Genomic DNA, 19,607 nt, shown 5'->3' on the forward strand with positions numbered 1-19,607 from the left:
TAGTGTTATGCATGCCTATGCCTAATGATATAACTACTAGTTAATGTAGCCCCATCTAGGTGGTGTCACCTATCAAAATATTACTTGTTTAAATGACTCCGACTTTGGTGGACATCACCTTCTCATAGAATGCAGTGTGTGTTTGTTATATTTATCAGAGTATAAATAGACACAAACTGCCAGCTTACTCCAATCATGCAAATGAGTCAGCTTTTCAAACAAAGGAACTTTCCTGCTTGAGAATTGCACCTTTCTCATTGGTCAAGCCAAAAGTCAAAGGTGTGACATCTGTGGAACTTAAAAGCCAACGCAAAGTTCACAATATGAATATTTGTAACACAGAAATAATGATGCCATGTGGCTGAAAAGACTGTTTGTGAAGCTGTTTCATAACCTAACTGCTCTCTCTGGGTCAGTGTCAGCGCCAACACTAATTTAAATGTTCCGCTGTGTTCGTTCTTGTGAAAAGTTTAATAGACATGGCTGAATTGTTGTCATGTAAGAATGAGATTGTGTGAGTGTTTGAATCAAGATCACGATCTCTTAACAATTAATCGTGCTGCTCTAGTTTATAGTGATCATACCGGTATGTGGGAGCTCTAGTTGAAAGTTGCCCAAACAACTTGTGCATAGTATGATATCAAGTATTATTGACACTAAGGGCGTTTTCACACCTGGCTCATTTGGAGCCTTTGTTTTGGAACCTGGTGCGTTTTCTCACTTAGTTCGGTTCGTTTAGGCATATACGAACACGGCAATCACACTCGGATCCTTATTGAAACAATCGGTCTGAGATCGCCTGAACATGGTGGTCTCTGTCCCAATTACAAATGATCTCTGGAGCGGTTCGGTTGAGGTGTGAAAGCAATACAACCCAACGGACCAACGAACCAAGTGAGCACCACGACACGTGTGTGATACTGAAGCAGCAGCTAACTAATAATGAGCCGGGCGTTCTGACGTAGAACCCCAGAAGCGCTGCACTGTGTTTACTACGTGATCAGAGTAGGACACTGACACAGAAGAGAAGAAATTGTTGAATATAAATTGTCGTTATATTTGTTTGTTTTTTGCGCACAAAAAGTATTCTCGTCGCTTCATAACATTAAGCTTGACCCACTGTAGTCACATGGACTATTTTAACGATGTCTTTACTACCTTTCTGGGCCTTGAAAGTTGACAGACGCGGAGGTTGCTTTGATTCGGGTCCACATGTGAGTAACACTGGGTTTGAGTGTCATTGTTTGTCTGGAGGTGCTGTTAATGCATTGTTAATGCACTCGCCTCGCATACCGCCAGATCGGGGTTCGAGACAGACTCAGCGCAGGGTGGTTAGGATTGGAGGGTGAGTTTTGGAGGCGGAGCAATGAAGAGAGAGGTGTGTTTGATTGGGTTGATTTCAAATATCAACAATGTCCAACAGCGTTTTTGAAATACCGCTTACCACAGCGTTGTTTCTTTGTGTTTTATATAATGTCCACTAGGAGGTGCTTGAGGCATGTTTTTCTTGATTGGTTTTCCCTGAAGAGATATATGTTGTTGTTGAAACCAAAAGTAATGCACGTTTGTTGCGTTTTACCGTGAAATGATAGCTCTGTGTCTTTATTAAAATGAACACATTAATAATTTATCTCACATCCTTCCGCGACCCACCCGCTATTAATTGGAATGTTATTTTTTAATACTTTGCCCACCTGAGCCGTGTATTATCAGCAGATATGACCGCATCACTAATTCACACAATTTAAGCGTGAGAGCTTGATTAAGGAAGAGTGCCAAGCACAAGAAATGCTGAGACAAGTATGTGGCAAAGAATATATATAAACATTTTAGTTTTGGTGCTCTAAAAGTTTGGCAGGTGCTCCTAACTTTTTGAAGTAGTGAGCACTAGCGCTACTAAGTAATAAAGTTAATTTCGACCCCTGTACAAGGAGAACACTTGAGACTGACGTGAACACACACACACACAAACCTCTGCTCGTCTCCGTCGCTGATATCGTGAAGCAGCACGTAATATTTGAGCGTGTTTGGGATGAACCATTTGGGGTGGGTGTATTCTCCACTGTGCTGGATTCTGTGCTGTTCCTGGGACAGCTTGAGAAACTGCTCCGTCGGCACCGCCTCATGGGACGACACCACCAACATACCTGCAGCTGAGTTCAGGAGATCTCTCACAATACAGATGGAGGGAAGAGCAAAACAGAGACTGAGAGAAAAAAAAGTTATACAACAAAAAAAAAGGGGGAGGAGAAGAGTGCTAAATACAAGAGTGACAAAATATATATATATATATATATATATATATATTCTTGCCCGAAACCAACTCAATCTGGATAGACTGGGCATATTAGAATGATGTGAAATGTAATATTTCACAATATTACAGTTTTTACTGTAGTTTTGATCAAATAATTGCAACCTTGGTGAGTAATATACCATTTTTTGTATTAATGGACATCCTTAACTCTAATTTATATTTAGATTACATTTATACTTTATTAAAATAATTTATTATTGAAAGTTTTTTACAGTCAAAATTTCAGTGCGTCCCTTGTGGTAAAGAAAGAATACGAGCATAAAAAAAGAGAAGCGAGGTCGAGTTATTAGGAGAGGGGCAAAGAAAGTTGTTTTTCTGTGTTTTAAAGGATACAGGCCAGGTAGTGGCTGAGGAACTCGTGCTCTGATGCCGGCATGGACTGCAGGAAGTTCTCACGGTAAGTCTCAAACCATGGTGTTGTGGCTGTAAGATAAACACACACACAAAGAAATATTATCTTGTTTCAGAAACAAGATTAATACAGGCCACATGACCAACCCTCCAGGTGGAAGAGGAGAGAAGCACATTATGAAAGGCAGGACGAATAGGGGGAAAAAACGACATTTGATATTCAATAGAAGCTTAACAGATCACATTTTAAGAGTCTTTTACAGCAAAATAACAGATCGAAAACAACCTAATAATTTTCCAATAATTTGTTAAAATGTAAATTCAGCTCTTCAATCAAGTGGCACTTTCGAAGCAAAAAGGTCCGGTGACATTAGCAAAATTTCAGTTCAATTTTGTGGGCAAAAAAGGTCCATTGTTTATTGTCAATAGTGTAACGATGTCTGAAGCACAGCTCACACAGACGTTAAACCAAGCAGCTTTCTGTTGGTCAACTTGAAGCCACTGGCAAATCTGTGTGGGGAAATCTTTCACCTTTTCGTACCTTAAATCTAACATCACTTTGAAACCCTTAATGATAGAATTAAGATCCAACCTAATTTTGCTTAAAGAAAAGCAGGTTGTCAGCATTCATGATCAATTTCATGATCCCCGTTTTAGTCTATCCAGCAATGAGGGAAGATGAGGATGAACTGATTTTTATGCTCCAGATTCATTAGTTCAGTTCCTTGACATTTTGTCTCAATCAATGGTCCTCTCTGAATCATTCATGACAATAAGCAGACGGCATGATGCACTCCACTCTGGCAGCCTCACGATCAATTCTTTATCTGAATCTTTACAGAGAGGGTAGAGCTGAAGCACCATGTCGACACTACAATACAACAAACCATCTAGCACATTATAATCAATGAAGCACATCTCTTGTTTGCAGTGTAGCTCTGATTATTACAATGGTAACTTTCTAGTGAGAAGAACTAGACTAATTTTTTTTAGATATATGTATATATGTATATATCCAGTATATCACAAAAGTGAGTACACCTCTCACATTTCAGCAAACATTTTAGTATATCTTTTCAAGGGACAATTCTATAGAAATGAAAAATTATATTTTAGAGTAGTCAATGTGCTGCTTATATAGCAGTATATATTTACTGTCCTCTGAAAATAACTCAACATACAGCCATTATTGTCAAAACAGCTGGCAACAAAAGTGAGTACACCCTAAGTGAACATGTCAAAACATGTCCAAAGTGTCAATATTTTGTGTGAGCACCATTGTTATCTAGCACTGCCTTAATCCTCCTAGGCATGGAGTTCACCAGAGCGGCACAGGACAGGTTGTTGTTGGGATCCTCTTCCACTCCTCCATAATGACATCATGGAGCTGCTGGCTGTTAGACGCATGGTGTTTCACCTTCCACTTGAGGATCACCACAGGTGCTCAATAGGGTAGAGGTCTGGAGACATACTTGGTCTCTCCATCACCTTCACCTTCCTCAGCAAGCCAGTTTTCATCTTGGCGGTGTATTTGTGGTCGTTATCATGCCGTTCGGCCAAGTTTCTGAAGGGAGGGCATCATGTTCTGCTTCAGAATGTCGCAGTACATGATGGAATCCATGTTTCCCTCAATGAAGGGCAGCTCCCCTGTACCAGCAGCACTCATGCAGCCCCAGACCATGATGCTACAGCCACCATCCTTGACTGTAGGCAAGACACAATTTTCTTGGTACTCCTCACCAGGGCATCGCCACACATGCTGGACACCATCTGAGCCAAACAAGTTAATCTCATAAGGCCACAGACATGGTTCCAGTAATTCATGCTCTTGGACAGGTTGCTTTCATCAAACTGTTTGCAGGTTTTCTTGTGAGCCAGCTTCAGAGGAGGCTTCCTTCTTGGACGACGGCCATGCAAACCGACTTGTTGCAAAGTGTGACCTATGGTCTGAGCACTGACCAGCTGACCTTCCGCTTCTGCAACCTCTAAAGCAATGCTGGCAGGACTCATGCGTCTGTCTTTTGAAGCCAGCTTCTGCACCTGACGCACAGCACGAGGACTCAACTTCTTTAATTGACCCTCACAAGGCCTGTTCTGAGTGGAACCCGTCTTGGAAAACCTCTGTATGACCCTGGCCACTGTACTGTAACTCAGTTTCAGGGTGTTACCAATCTTCTTATAGCCTAGGCCATCTTTGTGGAGAGCAACCATTCTAATTCTCAAATCCTTAGAGAGTTCTTTGCCATGAGATGCTATGTTGAACATCCAGTGGTCAGTATGAGAGAATTGTACTGAAAGCACCAAATTTTGGCGACAAAAATCGCTGCAAAAGATGCTTTCCAACAGGTGTTTTACCATTCGTTGTAAAACTGTGGTTCTATTTTTCCAAACGCCTCACACCCGTACATTCTTCCGTTGAGAGCTTGAATAATAGACACACCAGCCCACAAACAACCCCATTTCCGTTCCCGGCGGCGGAGTAATACCGTACCTCACAGCACATCCAATACAAGTCAATGGAGTTGGACAAAAACTACGATAAAACCTGTTGGAAAGCATCTTTTGCAGCGATTTTTGTGTGAGCATATCAGTGAACACCCCTGACCACTCGGTGAGTTTCATGTCTTTGTAAACGAAAGTTTAATGCGTTTTAGGAAGGATTGTTCCAGTGCACCTATGCAACCATTGTGGAGGTGGGGGGGTGCTACCACAGAAACCGAAAATTCTCGGGCCAGCAGCATGTGTCCAAATTTCAATCTTAACCGTTCCATTTCATCAGAAACGATCTGAAAACAGGGCTTTAAGTGTAAATATCGAACTTGTCCTTTAAACAACAAACTATCATCACTTAGGGTGTACTCACTTTTGTTGCCAACTATTTTGACAATAGTTATTTTCATAGGACAGTAAATATATACTGCTATACAAGCAGCACATTGACTACTCTAAAATATATCCAAGTTTCTTTTCTATAGTATTGTCCCTTGAGAAGATATACTAAAATGTTTGCTGAAATGTGATGGGTGTATTCACTTATATGCATTTACTGTACGGAGATACTGTATATATACAGTATCTCCATACAGTAATCTCCGTGTGTGCGTGTGTGTGTGTGTGCGTGTGTGTGGGTGTGCTTTAAAACAGGAGCTTTTAACTTTTACCAGTGCAAGAACCCCCTGATGGTTTTATAGGGACCCCCTGTTGCAAACTGTGTAAACTGTTAAAATATGGCCTGGACAATTAAACATTTAGCTGAACTTCGGCTGAACTTTAGCTGTGGTTTAATGTATTTTTGCATAATGAACATTTTAATTTGTTTTTAAACAATAATTAGCACACCCCCTGCAGTAATGCTGTGTATCCCATTGAAGCCTCCTGCTAAGAAGACATTGTGTTAATGTAACTATAAAATATTATAACTAATTTCCATAAATAATAATATAAATTTAAAATATAAAATGTCCTGGTGTCTGATTGGTGTCTCATGAACATAACATTAAACACGTCTATTATATAAGCTTCTTACTAGGTTCAGAAAAACCACAAGGCATTTTTGAAAATGTTTTGCATATTCTAAATCCAAAAGTTTAAATAATATTCAGCTAACTTGTCTGAGAGCATTAGTGTATTGATAGAATGTAAAAATATATGTAATGTGTACAGAAAGTATATATATGCAAGTTAACCTTGCCATATACAATGAAAATCTGTAAATGTTTTAATATTATATGAAATTTCACTTTAAAATACTGTCAAATTTGTTTTTTGAAAGTAAAAACTATGAATTAACATACAAACCCAAATCCAGAAATGACATTTTGTAAAATGCAATAAAATAAAGAATCTGTGATTGTTAATTCTCTTTAACCTTTATTTAACTGACAAAAGTACAAAGAAAAGATTTTCAAAGTGTTCACTCACAGTAGGTCAGAGATCCACTCGTTGTCCTGATTGGTTACAAGGTAGTTTGTGACGTCAGAAACACCAGCGATTTCAAACCGCGTTTTTGAGACTGTCTTTAGCCCTATTCGGACGGTAATTGTTTCTCACGTGGACGTCTGTAAAAATAAATTTGCATGGCACCTCAGTGATAAAACTCATGCATTCGAATGGTGATTTATTCACGGTGAAGGAGCGAGTTTTGTGATCCTATGAACCCGGGAGCGCGCTGCTTATGTGGTCAGTCGCATGATTGTCTGCTGTAAATAAAATGTCATATGCTTGGAACAATACGAATAAATTCATATTTAATTTAATAATAGGAAAATAGCCTAATGTCCTATTTATTGTTTGATTATTTAAATCTCCTGTTTAAGAATAGGAAGATATACGCACTAGTTAAAATTATTGTCTGTACTGTATCTTATCTCAAAACGTGAATTTACGAAAATCACAGACTAGCCCCTGTAAATGATGAAAATACCTTACGACCCTATGAGAAACAAAAAACGTCCGAATAGGGCTTTTGATTCACTGCAGTTTCAAGGAGAAAATACTCAGCAATGGTGTTGACTTGTGAATTTACACATTTGTCTTAAAGCATATTAAAAGCACCACATGGACATATAAACAACATTAAAACCTTGATTTCCACCACAGGGGGACTTTAAATAAAGGTTAAAGAGAATTAACAAAAATCACAGATCCTTGATTTTATTGCATTTTACAAAGTCACAACTTTTCTGTATTTGCAGTTGGAAAACTAACTGTAAAAGGGCATTCCCAGAAATCTTTGAATGACTCACAATATATGATTATATTTTATATAAATACTTTATAGGTTCTTCTCCTTTTTAGTATCAGTAATGTACAATAGGGTGTTTAGCGCTACATTTTCTGTTATTCAGTTATAATGATTATTGCATTATTTTAGTGCCGAGTGTTTCCCAGATTGTGTTTTGTCTTTGTGTGCATGACCCTGTGAAAGTCTATTTATGAGTATTAGCCAAGTTTAATACACAAGCCACTTACAATGAACAATGATTCATCATGTGGCTTTCTAGCTTACCACCTGTTCATATTATTATGGTGGTACATCAGTACACTTTAAGGTACAAATCTGATTTTGATATGCATCAAGTTGATTGGTTTATTAATATCCTTTAATGAAACTTTAATATACTTTAATTGTTTAATATACAGGCATCAATATGCCATCCTGTAATACCTGAAACATTGTCATTTCCAGCAACCACAGCTGCCAGTATTTTACAGTAAATTTAACAGGATATTTCTTACAGTGAATAACAAGAAAGAAACCAATATGCATGTAAAGTCAATCTCTACTTCACAGCAACAACAGTGGATCTACAGAGAGGAGGAGACACTAGACTAGAAAGCGAGACGGATAAAATGACTCATTGAGCTGAAAACCTTACAAAACGAACTGAACCAAAAAAAAAAAAAGAAAGACGGTCGAAACAATCGTTAAATATTGTCTGACTCTCAAATGGAACACAAACTGATTGGATATAATGAAGAAATCGCTAACCATTAAATGACAGTTTCACCACAATGAGTCATTTCCCTTGGATCTATCTCACACACACAAGAAGCTATAGGACCACCACCAACATCCTGAGAAAAAGGAGGAAGCTGGATTGGAAAGAGGAAAGGAGATTTAACGGCAGGTGTGCTACGGAGCGAGCTAAGCCAGGAAATGATTTGGAGAAGGCGTCTGAGGAAAGCCCTCTCACGCACTCCCAGCACGGGAAGGACGGGAATACCTGTGTAGTACTTGGATGAGCTCAGTTGGGTGAGTGTTTCTTTCCAGTCAGAGTACCAGGGAGCGCTCGCTTTGACCGTGCGGTCTGAGAGGAGAAGAGACAGGCAGTCTGATTAAAGCTCACTGACAGGAACCACAAAAGCCTAACGCATCCAAAACCAGAAACACAAGACACAGCCAGTAATGTGCATTCATCTACGCTCAATCAGTTAAAAGGAGGATGCGGCTGGTGTAGTTTGGCGTGTTAGTGTCAGGGCAGGGATTTGTCGGGGCTTTAGGCCCACCTAAGTGATTGGGGTGTAGCAGAGGGGCTACGTGGGGGGGACGGGCTCTACTGGCAGCCTATGATCTGAGAGGGAACCAAACACATCACACTCATTGTTTAAAGGGTTAACAGCACAGCACAGCACACATGTGTGTGAGACCTGGCATACACACACTGAAGGAAAGCATGTGTATGATGGTAAGAGCTCTTACCAAGAATTCGTCCACAAGAGAAGTGTTTGGGGTGGAGAAAATTTGACAAATGAAAAACAAGATCAGAAACGATAAATCATAAATGTGTAATGCAAACCAAACCCTTTAATTTCATGGACAATTATGACATTGGATTCTCACTCTTTTCCTCAAGGGCTCTGCTGCCCTCATCAGGTGTTGATATGAGAGACTACTATGAAGCGAGTTCCATAAAATAAATAAAAAGTTGATATTATGCGACTGCTCATAATATACATATTCCTCTCCTCAAATGTTTACATATCCTCTGCAGATTTAGAAAAGTCTTAACATTTAGCCATTTAACAAAATTCATAAATGTCCGTAAAAAAACAATAAATCAGGATAAATGTGCAAAACATGTTAGTTACATTAGGGGGAAAACATGCTGAACAGACATACAATAGATAAAACAGTATAGTATTTATTTATTTTTAAAGCCCTTTCACTACAGTGTTCATGACTATTTAAATAGTATAAATTTTGTATACTATAAAATCTAAATTTAACACAATTCTGATATCTACCATTACTTTGACAAACAATGTTGCTGCTAGACGATATTGAAAATGTCAAATTTACTGTCAAATTAGTCATGCTGATGTTACAAATGAAAAATAGGCAGTTAGATTGCATTTACACTAAGTGAAAACAGCGATAGATTCTATTAATACTATGTAAAAATAGCAATATTTTCTTTGCAAAAGGTGTAAATAGTAGTTAGACGCTATTTATACTTAGAAATAGTGGCAGATACTATTTGCACCTCAGTGTTGTTGTACATTAAATGATATGCAATAAAAACAGAGTGTAAATGACTATATTTATTAAAATTATAAAATGGATGCCACCTTATTAGGACAATAAAGCCCTCCCTACACCTACCCCTAAACAATAAACACTATTATTAAACATTTTATTTCCACTTTTCGAATATTTTCTTCATTTCTATTGAAAATAAATGTCTTTCCGATCTGATATGTGATGAGAAAAGGGAGTAGAGCGAGTTCGAACTGGGGTCATTTTGCGGCAAAACTTTCTACCATGCGCCTTAGCCCTAAACTATTGCTGCTGTAAATAATCCAGCATCTTATGTAATTTTGTCTGGCCCAACCAAACGTCAGCCTCTGCCAACAAATAATATATTATTTTGAAAAGTGTAAATGAAGCGGAAAACAAAATCACTTAATTTGACCGTGCATGCGTTTGTTTTCTCCATGACATTAAGCAGGCTATTTCAAATGGATCACTGAAATGAGACCTTTTTTTCTTCTGAGATTTTCTTAATTTTTTTGTTTAACATTATGGTAATTAGTCAAGACATCCCTATTTTCCATAAAGAACGTGTATATTGTGATATACATTGTTATCAACCAAAACGAAGCATACTGAGATATAAATGCTTGCTTATATTGCCCAGATTCCTTTATGGCTACTGAAAAATGCAACAAATAGCCACATATAGATTCTGCAAGAACTGTAAATATGTTGCATTAGGAAACAATCTGTCAGTTCCTGTTTCTGTTCGCTTTAGGCCATTCCACTTTCCTCCTTTAAAAACGTGACAATAACATAATCAGGTCCTCAACGGATTTCTCCACCATGAACAGAAAGCTCTGCACAAGCACTTACCGCTGATGTTGAGGTCGTAGTCTCCAGCCGAGATGACGTTGGCAGGCGAGCCTTCGGGAGGCTGGCAGACAGAGACCGCCTGGCTGAGGAGCCTTTGCAGCTCTGGGGTCTGTGGAGGACGTGTGTTGATCCCAGTCACGCTGATCCGGAGACCCTTCACCACAACCACCTGGTTGTTGGGATCACGCAGATGACCTACAGTTCAGTAACGAGGGCCAAAAAGGAAGAAGGGAGAGGAGGAGGAAGTTTGTCAGTTGAACTAGCTGATGCCAAATTTATAATAGTAGTACTGAAACTGAAGCTTTTATCCTAGCCAACTTAGTGTCCAGCAGAACCCAAAATTGGTTGTTCCTGGACCATGAGCTCATTATCAAAAAATGTATTTTAATATATATATATATATATATATATATTTTTTTTTTTTTTTTTTTTAAGTTTCCTATTGTAATATATTTTAAAAAGCAATTTATTCCTGTGATGCAAAGCTGGATTTTCAGCATCATTACTCCAGTCTTCAATGTCACATGATCCTTCAGAAATAATTCTAATATGGTGATTTGTTCCGCAGGAAACATTTCTTCTTATCAATGTTGAAAACAGTTGTGCTGTGTTTATTTATTTAAACCTTTGTGATTTTGTACAACAATATAATATAATATAATATAATTAATATAATATAATATAATATAATATAATATAATATAATATAATATAATATAATATAATATAATATGTAAGGGATAATGTATAGCAAGGCAGTTGTTATAGCGAATAACAACCCCGATTGGCTGAACAGGAATAAGCCTGAAAGGGTTGTTATTCGCTATAACAACCGCCTCGCTATACATTATCCCGCTTATTACATGGCTACCTACAAAATAAATAAATAATTTGCCACAAAATATTGATTTAAAAAGGAGTTTACGATTTATTACGATTTTTAACGATTATATTGCTTCCGCAAAAGAAAATAGTCCGTTCCGCGTCCATAGCAACGCTCTGTTTTTCATGGCAACGGTGTGTTATACTTCGCAGCGGTCTGTTATCAAGAAATAATAATTTCTTGATAACATTCTACATTGGAATTCAACCAAGCCATATAATATAATATAATATAATATAATATAATATAATATAATATAATATATAAAATTACTTAATGTTAATATTGATTAATGTTTTGATTACTAATATTGATTATATTTTCTGACTAAGGTACAGCTCTGAAAAAGGTACTAGGCTATTCTATTTTTTGTAGATGCTTTAGAAATGATATTTAATAATATAAGCACTATATAAATTTAATTAATTCTTAGCAGTGGACAAACTTTGGAGAGAGTATTTAGGATTTATTATTTCCTTATTATACAGTGCATTATAGCTGCCTGTCAACTTAAATAAATGGTTGAGTTTAAGGAATGGCACAACACGGCTGGGTTTCCACTAAGCTTATGACATCTGCCCACCTCTAGACCTCACCTCATCCCTCTTCATCCACCCTTCCCTGTTCAAATATGTTGCCAACCCTCTATGTTCACACCCTCTTCTGAACACTTTCCAATAATGCGCCCGTGTTTTCTCACTCCACACTTCACATGATAAGCATAACATGCAGAATAAAGATGAGACTTTGCTCCTCTGCTCCCAAGGCATTCCTGAATAAATCCAATCACATTACCGAGGGACAAACACACACACACACACACACACAGACAGAGAGCACTGTTCATTTGGGTCACCCTAACTGTTAATATCATTTCTACGAATCCACAGCTCACTGCAACATATGAATAGAAGAAATTGTTCTTAGTGTCTGAAAGAGTTATCTGCTAAGAACAGACAACAAGTGAATCAGAGCAATAATGACTGACTATGAGCTACAACAAAACATGTGCCATATTTTCCCACAATTCCTAAATGGCCGATATTCTGCGCGTGATGTCGTAGCTCAGACAGGGATTTAAAAGCTGTTCAATGACCAGAAACTAAAAACGAATAAAATAAGAAATGGGCACAAAGTCCCTTCCAATTGTTTCAGAGTAAATGCTGGTAACCAGCTAGTAATGGTATTTTGTTCCAATAATTTTCCATTAAATCAAAGAATTTGTTGCAGTAAACTTTCAGAATTACACCCCGTGCGGTCTGCAAATCTTTTCATTGCCCATCATGTGTTCTTCTGAGGGGTTCATGTGTCCAGTGTCGACAGGTTCTGTAGCAAGAAGGCAATTCAGTCAATTTTGTCCTAATCGGGTTGACATTTGGAATATCTCACTAAAATATATTTTCTGCACATTTTGTTGTGCTAATAGGAATACTTCTTGTGGTAAGAGCGACTGACATTTTTTAATGAGCAATTTAAAATGGCATCTGTTGTCAAGTGTACACTACCTTTTTTTTTTTTTTTTAAGAAATAAAGTAACTAATAATTGTATTCTGCAAGGATGTATTAAATTGATCAAAAGTGTAATTAAAGACATGTATAACATTACAAACTATTTATATTTCAAACAAATATTATTTCAAACTTTCTATTCATCAATGAATCCTGGAAAGATAAAGTATTATGGTTGCCACAAAAACTAAGCAGCAAAACTGTTTTCAACATTGATAATTAGAAATGTTTCTTGAGCATCAAATCAGCATATTTGAATGATTTCTGAAGGATCATGTGACACTGAAGACTGGAGTAATGATGCTGAAAATTCAGCTTTACCATCACAAGAATAAATTACATAAAAAATAAAAAAAATTCAAATAGAAAACAGTTCTTTTAAATTTTGATCAAATAAATGCAGCCTTTGTGAGCATAAAAAAAAGCATTAAAAAATCTTCCCGACCCCAAACTTTTAAGCAGCGTATATCAGTATTGCATTGCGATTTAATGGCAACAGACTAGTACGCTAATGTAAACCACCGCAGTCTTCATACATTGAGCCAGTTGATCTGATTGCCTGCCTCTTTAGGATTATCCCATATACTTTACTAGATATAGGCTGGTGATTAACAGCACAGGCCCAACACAGACCTTTATTTCCGTGGTAATCTTACCCTCACCAACAGAGGAATCTGATCTGTGCTGTGTCTGTCTGAGTCTCTGGTCACTAAATGCTCAGATGAGCAGAAATCAGATCAGATTTCAGGTTGTGACCCTTTCCTGTCATTTGACTCAGACTCAGGGCTGGATTATACTTACAAAGGAAACATTAAGGACATCTAGCGCAGGGGTTCCCAAACTTTTTTTGTCAGCTGAACCCCTTAGATGTAAATTGTTTACTTGAAGTACCCCCTGAGATTTTAAAAAAGTATTTCAATAATTTAACAAAACATTCACATGTTCATGGTTAACTGATACTGGTTAATGGTCACATGACATGCAAATAAACAGATAAAATTAATCTTCTGTTAGTAAGTGTTTTGGCTGATATATATATATATAGTTTTAAATCTAATTATAAAAATGAAGATATAAATATATTACTTTAAAAATTATATTTTTTTACACTGCAATGCCTTTATGCCTTAAATTCTACACTTTCAAACGTTCAGATCTTTGCATTTTTGTTTTGACAAAAATACTGGTGAAATGCTGTAAACATCTGTCCACAGAAATGCTGGAAATTAAAGTGAACAGAGCACATTGCGTTTCCAAAATGCACGTTAAACTCACTGCACATGCAACAATTGTGTCGGTGAGAAGCAGCATTTCCTGTGAACTGAGCTGAAAACACTGTGAGATGTAATACAGTGCTGAGCTTTACTCTAAAACATGCAGCACAACAACAGACTATATACATATTTAATCAAATTGCAGCCTTTGATTTGATAATCACACTAAGTCATATCATCATGTCAGCCATATCATGACCAGTGGAGCCCCAGGGACTCAAGGCGCAGAAAGCTCCAAATTTCTAAACACACACAGCATTTGCCCATAGGGCCCCGGGCCCTTCAGAATGCAGTGCAAGATAGGGCCCAGAAAACTATATAACTAATGCTATCAACCTAAACATGACTTGTTTCACTTAAAGAAAGAGGTCTGCCACTATGATCGACAGTGGCTGGGGAACCTCCAATGATGCCTGGCCAGGGGCCTCACCGGACAAAGATCGGGCCCTAAAACACTAGTGAGCTGCCAACCTAGACAGCATTTTCGGGATGTCTCTCAAAACTTAGTGACCCACCTGTTTAGACAGCATTTTGGGGCGTGACTAGAAATCCAGTGAACTGTCTATCTAAACAGCATTTTAGGGCGTGTGTCTCAAACCCTACTGAGCTGCCTGCCTAGACATCATTTACAGTGTGTCTCAAATCCTAGTAAGCTGCTATCCAAGAAAGCATTTCAGGCATGTCGCACAAACTCCACTGAGCTACCTCTCAAAGCATAACTAAGTTTTAATGGCACCTAAGCTAGTCAGTTTTAGGCAATGTAGCATAGGCAGCTCACTAGGTTTTGTGAAAGTGTAGTATGTGTGTATGTATAACACACAGCCTGTCTGTGTGTGTGTGTGTGTGTGTGTGTGTGTGTGTGTGTGTGTGTGTGTGTGTGTGTGTGTGTGTGTGTGTGTGTGTGTATAACAGCCGTCTTCTCGAGTGATAAGCAGTTGTGATGCGTGATCCGCGGTTGTCTGCTCAGCTGGGTTCTTACCCTCGGACGTCAGGCGGCAGAAAGGCCGCAGCAGCTCGGGGAAAGTCAGGTTGTTTTTGCGGGTCACTCTCTCCGCATCCTCGCTGCACAGGACGGCCACCATCGGCACGAACGAGTCCTGGATGAACTCCTGCACTGACTGCACGCACTGAGCCATGAGCGCGGGCCTCGTCTGTTCTTCACCGAGCTCACGGGTCTGCTGTTGACTTGAAAACAAATACCTCCTTTACTGACAGCCGACGGCAGACATGTTGAAATCCACTGCTGCCTGCTGATCGATTTTGCCCAAGAAGCTTAGCGGCGGTCATGTGATTTCACTTCCGCAATGACATAAAAGCTCTACTTTTTCATAATAAAAGTCCTGTTACCCGTGAATAACCTTTTACTTTTGGTATTTATGAAAGACAAAGACAGACTGGCAGATTTGTAATACAGGGTGTTGAATAAACACAACATTTGTGTAAAAAAGTGTAACATTAAAACTTAGTGAAACTCTTTTCCAACACGGAATAAACAATAAAAACTTTACGACTTTTTGCTTGCAATTGCGAGTTTATATCTCACAATTCTTACTTTTTTTCCTCAGAAATCCAAGTTATAAACTCAGAACGGCTAGACATAAAGTCAGAACTGCGAGATATAAGTTCAAAATTACAAAATGTAAAGTTCTGAGGCAGAAACAAACTTCAATAGTGGACATAGGCTATATAAACGAACCTAAACATATAATCAATGTTGATTGTTGATACATCTTATATAATGGGTGTTAATTTGACATTGAGCATTTTGTGTTTTAGACAGACAGGTATTTACAATGTCCCAGCATTGTGAAGGTGAGTCAGCAACGGTAGGCTACATATAACACTCTTAAAAATAAAGTTGTTGTTTTTTTTGCACTGATGGTTCCATGAAGAACATTTCACATCTACTGAATCTTTCCATTTCCCAAAAGGTTATTTATATTGGAAAAAAGTTCTTTAGATTATCAATCTCTAGAACCAAAAATGCTTCTTTTATGGAATCACTGTGGGGGGAAAAAATCCTTTTGGAACCTTTATTTTTAGAGTGTATCAGCTCTGTCAGTATAAGATGTGGCGGAGGAATTGAGTCATATTGGATAAAAGTGCCTGTTAAATGGCATAATTAAAAAAATTGCATGTCCAGTATTATGTAAATTCATGTAGGCTACCAACAAAACTCACATCTCCTATATTATCAATTTATCAGTCTGTTGCTTTCATACAAAAATGTTCATTAACTATAGACAGATTTTGAATTGCATAAAAAGCTTAAAAGATAGGCCTATACACATTTCTTTCACAGTCTCTGAGTCACGTCACTTTATTTAGAAGATGGTTTCCAGGTAAAGGCGGTCTCATATTTATCACTAAGAAAAAAGAAAGTAAGCTGACATTACAGAATACACTCCCTCTTTGTGGCAATAAGGAAGTTGACTCTACTTAAGCAATTGCAATCTGAAAGTGAAGATATCAACAGACCAGACAGCCAGCAGACAGCTGACAATTTGGACATGTCAGCTTCAGAGGAAGAGTGTCCTGTGTGCAGAGGGAAAATAAGTAATCCTTCTCAACCTTCACCATGCTGTGGAAAGGTGTAAGTGTGGATTTATATTTCAAAATATATAGTGATTTTGGTTCCTTCATGTGGACACTTCAAACAGACAAACTTAGATCAATCTTGTAAGTTTTTAAGACATATTGAACATAACTTAACATGCTAAATATTTTGTAATTTTATACAGAAATGTCTTGTATACAAAAAATAGGCCTATATATATATATATTTGTAAAACTGATAAGTGATCGCAGATGGAACTCATTGAATAAATCACATTTTCTCCAAAAATGCCTTTGTATTTGGGAATTTTTGTTATTTGCTCTTTTTTCAGGTGCTATACATTTACATTATTTCCACATATAAATGTAATTTCTGATAAACAACCTGATCTATCAAAAGTGAAAGTATTTCTAAAGGGAAATTCCATCACATGACACGTTGGTTACCTCTATTGACAGCCAATTTTATCTTCTTCCTGATGATAGCTGATTATTTTACTCTCTCTCACACACTCTTTGTCTTTCTCTTTACTTCTAGATTTTGCCAGAGATGCCTCAATCAATCTTTTCGATTCAGGACTCACTGCCCATACTGCAGAAGCAGTGTTTCTGCAAATAATTCATTGGTAATAATTAAATGCCCTGTGATAAATACCAGTATTTCTGTAAGTGGAGTTCATTAAAGACTGAATACTTAAGAATATATATATATATATATATTTTGCAGCCTTCTAGTAGAAGGCATCTGCGCCACATCCTGCCAGGGAATTTTGATGCAATTAATTCAAGAAGAGGCTCAAACATACAGACGTAAGTCTCAGGCAAATTTCAACATTTAGTGCCTTTTCTGTCAAACTCGAAAGAATTTACCATGCTTTTAAACCAACAGTCTCCTCAGCCGACATCAAGATTCACAGGCACAACAGACAAACACTGCCGCTCAAGTCAATCTGCCCAATCAGGCTACCCTGGCACCTGCCCCACAAAACCAAGCCCGCCCTCTTTTAATTCCTGCCACACGGCTCGTTCCAACGCCACGGATTCAAGTTCAACGTGCAAATGTAGCAACCTTTAATGCTACCCCAGGGGGTCTTTTCCAAGCCGCCCAAAGACCTGCCCCGGCTCCACAGCTGCCAAATCCCGTCCCACAGCTGTTAAACCCCGTCCCACAGCTGCTAAACCCCATCCCACAGCTGCCAAACCCTGCACCGCCCCAGCAAGATTTGCAGGCGATGCTTGATGATTGGTAAGTCCCATCAAGAGGATAATCGTTTGATTGACTTAGACTATGCTTGGCTAACTCATTTTTTGTTTCATTCACAGGCCATGGCAAACGGAGATCACTCTAATGGAAAATAATCGTCAACCTCAAGGGTGAGGACATCTGTACATCCACTTCCACCCACTTTTCATAAACACACTGCACTGCCAAAAGCATGTGGAAAACCCCTTCCAATGAAACCCTTTGACTATTCCAGTAATTCAACAAAACTACAGCATACGATGACATTCTAGAGCAGGGGGTTTCTTTTAGATGCCAAATATGTTTATTGCCAAAAATGTGTTTATTTCTTAATAGTACTATATATATTAATTCATTTTTTATTTATTTTTTATATTCAGTTTATTTTAATCTAATGTCATAACTTAATCTAATTTTATTTATTTATTTAAATCAAATCTGTGTATATCTCACCCCACTATTGCGCAAGATTTTGCTGTAGGCCTACCTCTTAAGTTGGTGCTCATATTATAGGACATTTTTCTAATTTTTCTTGTCTGCGAAAAATTCGGCCAAATAATCCACCATTAGGCTACATAATTCTAAAAATAGGGTTATTTCAAATTTACATGCATTTATTTAGGATCATTTCGGCATTTAATATCAGAACGAGCATCAATAATTGTATTATACTCTTAAAACTAAGGTTATAGGTTCTTTATTGGCATCTTTGGTATACATACATTATATATATATATATATATATATATATATATATATATATATATATAATGTACACACACACACACACACATATATCACAATTGCATAATACATAAAGTCTGCTAAATTTATTTTATTTATTTATTTACTTGAGGCATTATGCTATAAAAAAAGTAAGTTTTTTACTCTCTCTCTCTCTCTCTCTCTCTCTCAGTTTAACTGTGAGGACATTTGTGTGTCCATACTGCCAGGATAATGGACTGGATGAACTCGATCTACGCGATCACTGCAATGACCGTCATGCCAATGACAGCAGACGTGTGGTCAGTCAGGGTTCATAGAGTGATAGCCTACTAATATCCAATGTGTTGAATTAAACTTGCAGCGCATTCCTTTGAAACATTAACTAGTTCCTTTAAGTCATATTTATCTCCGCATTCTAATTTGAGAAAGTATTTTAACTACGCCCGGCCTTCAGTTTGAAATGACTCAGTCAGCAGTGCTGACTACACACTCAAGATTGTTGTGTGTCCTCTCTGGCGCCCTCTAGGTGTGTCCAGTGTGTGTGGCGACACCTCACGGTGATCCACAGTACTACAGCCGTGACTTCGTAGGCCACCTCAACCTGCGCCACTGCTACTACATGGACGATATAACTGTAAGTCATACGTACACAAATAACTTTTCCCCAATAAATATATATTCACACACACTGTCAATGTTTAACTGTAATCCTGTATTTCACTGATCCGCAGAACCTGCAGCAAACCGATGAGATGAACCTTCAGTGTGCAATTCTAGCATCATATAGGAACAACATTTAGAGCTCATTTTCAGAAACATAACATGAACAACGCTGTACTCTGGTTTTTTTTTTTTTTCTGGACAGCATCTAAAATAAGTTTGTATACAAGATTATG

The 19,607-nt window shown here is 37.8% G+C and overlaps 2 protein-coding genes across 5 annotated transcripts in view; one reads left to right on the plus strand and one right to left on the minus strand.

Moving 5' to 3' along the window:
- trappc8 (trafficking protein particle complex subunit 8) overlaps window positions 1-15,465 on the minus strand; it is a 67,396-nt gene extending 51,931 nt beyond the window's left edge. The window contains exons 1-5 of one of the 4 annotated variants that reach the window (XM_084092032.1): window positions 15,166-15,465; window positions 10,521-10,715; window positions 8,395-8,463; window positions 2,651-2,740; window positions 1,973-2,147 (exon numbers count right to left, since the gene is read on the minus strand). In XM_084092032.1, coding sequence (XP_083948158.1) covers window positions 1,973-2,147; window positions 2,651-2,740; window positions 8,395-8,463; window positions 10,521-10,715; window positions 15,166-15,322 — 686 coding nt within the window. In that variant the 5' untranslated portion in view covers window positions 15,323-15,465. Of the gene's footprint in view, window positions 1-1,972; window positions 2,148-2,650; window positions 2,741-8,394; window positions 8,479-8,870; window positions 10,716-15,165 lie in introns of all 4 variants that reach the window. The other 3 variants (XM_084092031.1, XM_084092034.1, XM_084092033.1) reach the window with 3 other exon arrangements.
- A 666-nt stretch (window positions 15,466-16,131) lies between these two features.
- On the plus strand, window positions 16,132-19,585 carry rnf125 (ring finger protein 125, E3 ubiquitin protein ligase). The gene is made up of 8 exons (XM_084092053.1): window positions 16,132-16,779; window positions 17,281-17,368; window positions 17,470-17,552; window positions 17,632-17,988; window positions 18,066-18,116; window positions 18,902-19,010; window positions 19,238-19,345; window positions 19,443-19,585. The coding sequence occupies exons 1-8, from the start codon at window positions 16,697-16,699 to the stop codon at window positions 19,509-19,511; spliced, it is 948 nt and encodes a 315-aa protein (XP_083948179.1). The 5' UTR covers window positions 16,132-16,696; the 3' UTR covers window positions 19,512-19,585.
- Window positions 19,586-19,607: the final 22 nt, after the last annotated feature.

The sequence above is a fragment of the Abramis brama genome (genome assembly GCF_963993115.1).
Source record: "Abramis brama genome assembly, chromosome: 18".
In the NCBI taxonomy this organism is placed as follows: domain Eukaryota; kingdom Metazoa; phylum Chordata; class Actinopteri; order Cypriniformes; family Leuciscidae; genus Abramis; species Abramis brama.

What these genes read in the sequence shown, in the direction of transcription:
- rnf125 (XM_084092053.1), top strand. Translation starts at nt 16,697, where the DNA reads ATGTCAGCTTCAGAGGAAGAGTGTCCTGTGTGCAGAGGGAAAATAAGT. An exon ending in AGAGGCTCAAACATACAGAC is followed by an intron (nt 17,553 to 17,631) that starts GTAAGTCTCAGG and finishes TTAAACCAACAG; the next exon opens with TCTCCTCAGCCGACATCAAG. An exon ending in CCAATGACAGCAGACGTGTG is followed by an intron (nt 19,011 to 19,237) that starts GTCAGTCAGGGT and finishes GGCGCCCTCTAG; the next exon opens with GTGTGTCCAGTGTGTGTGGC.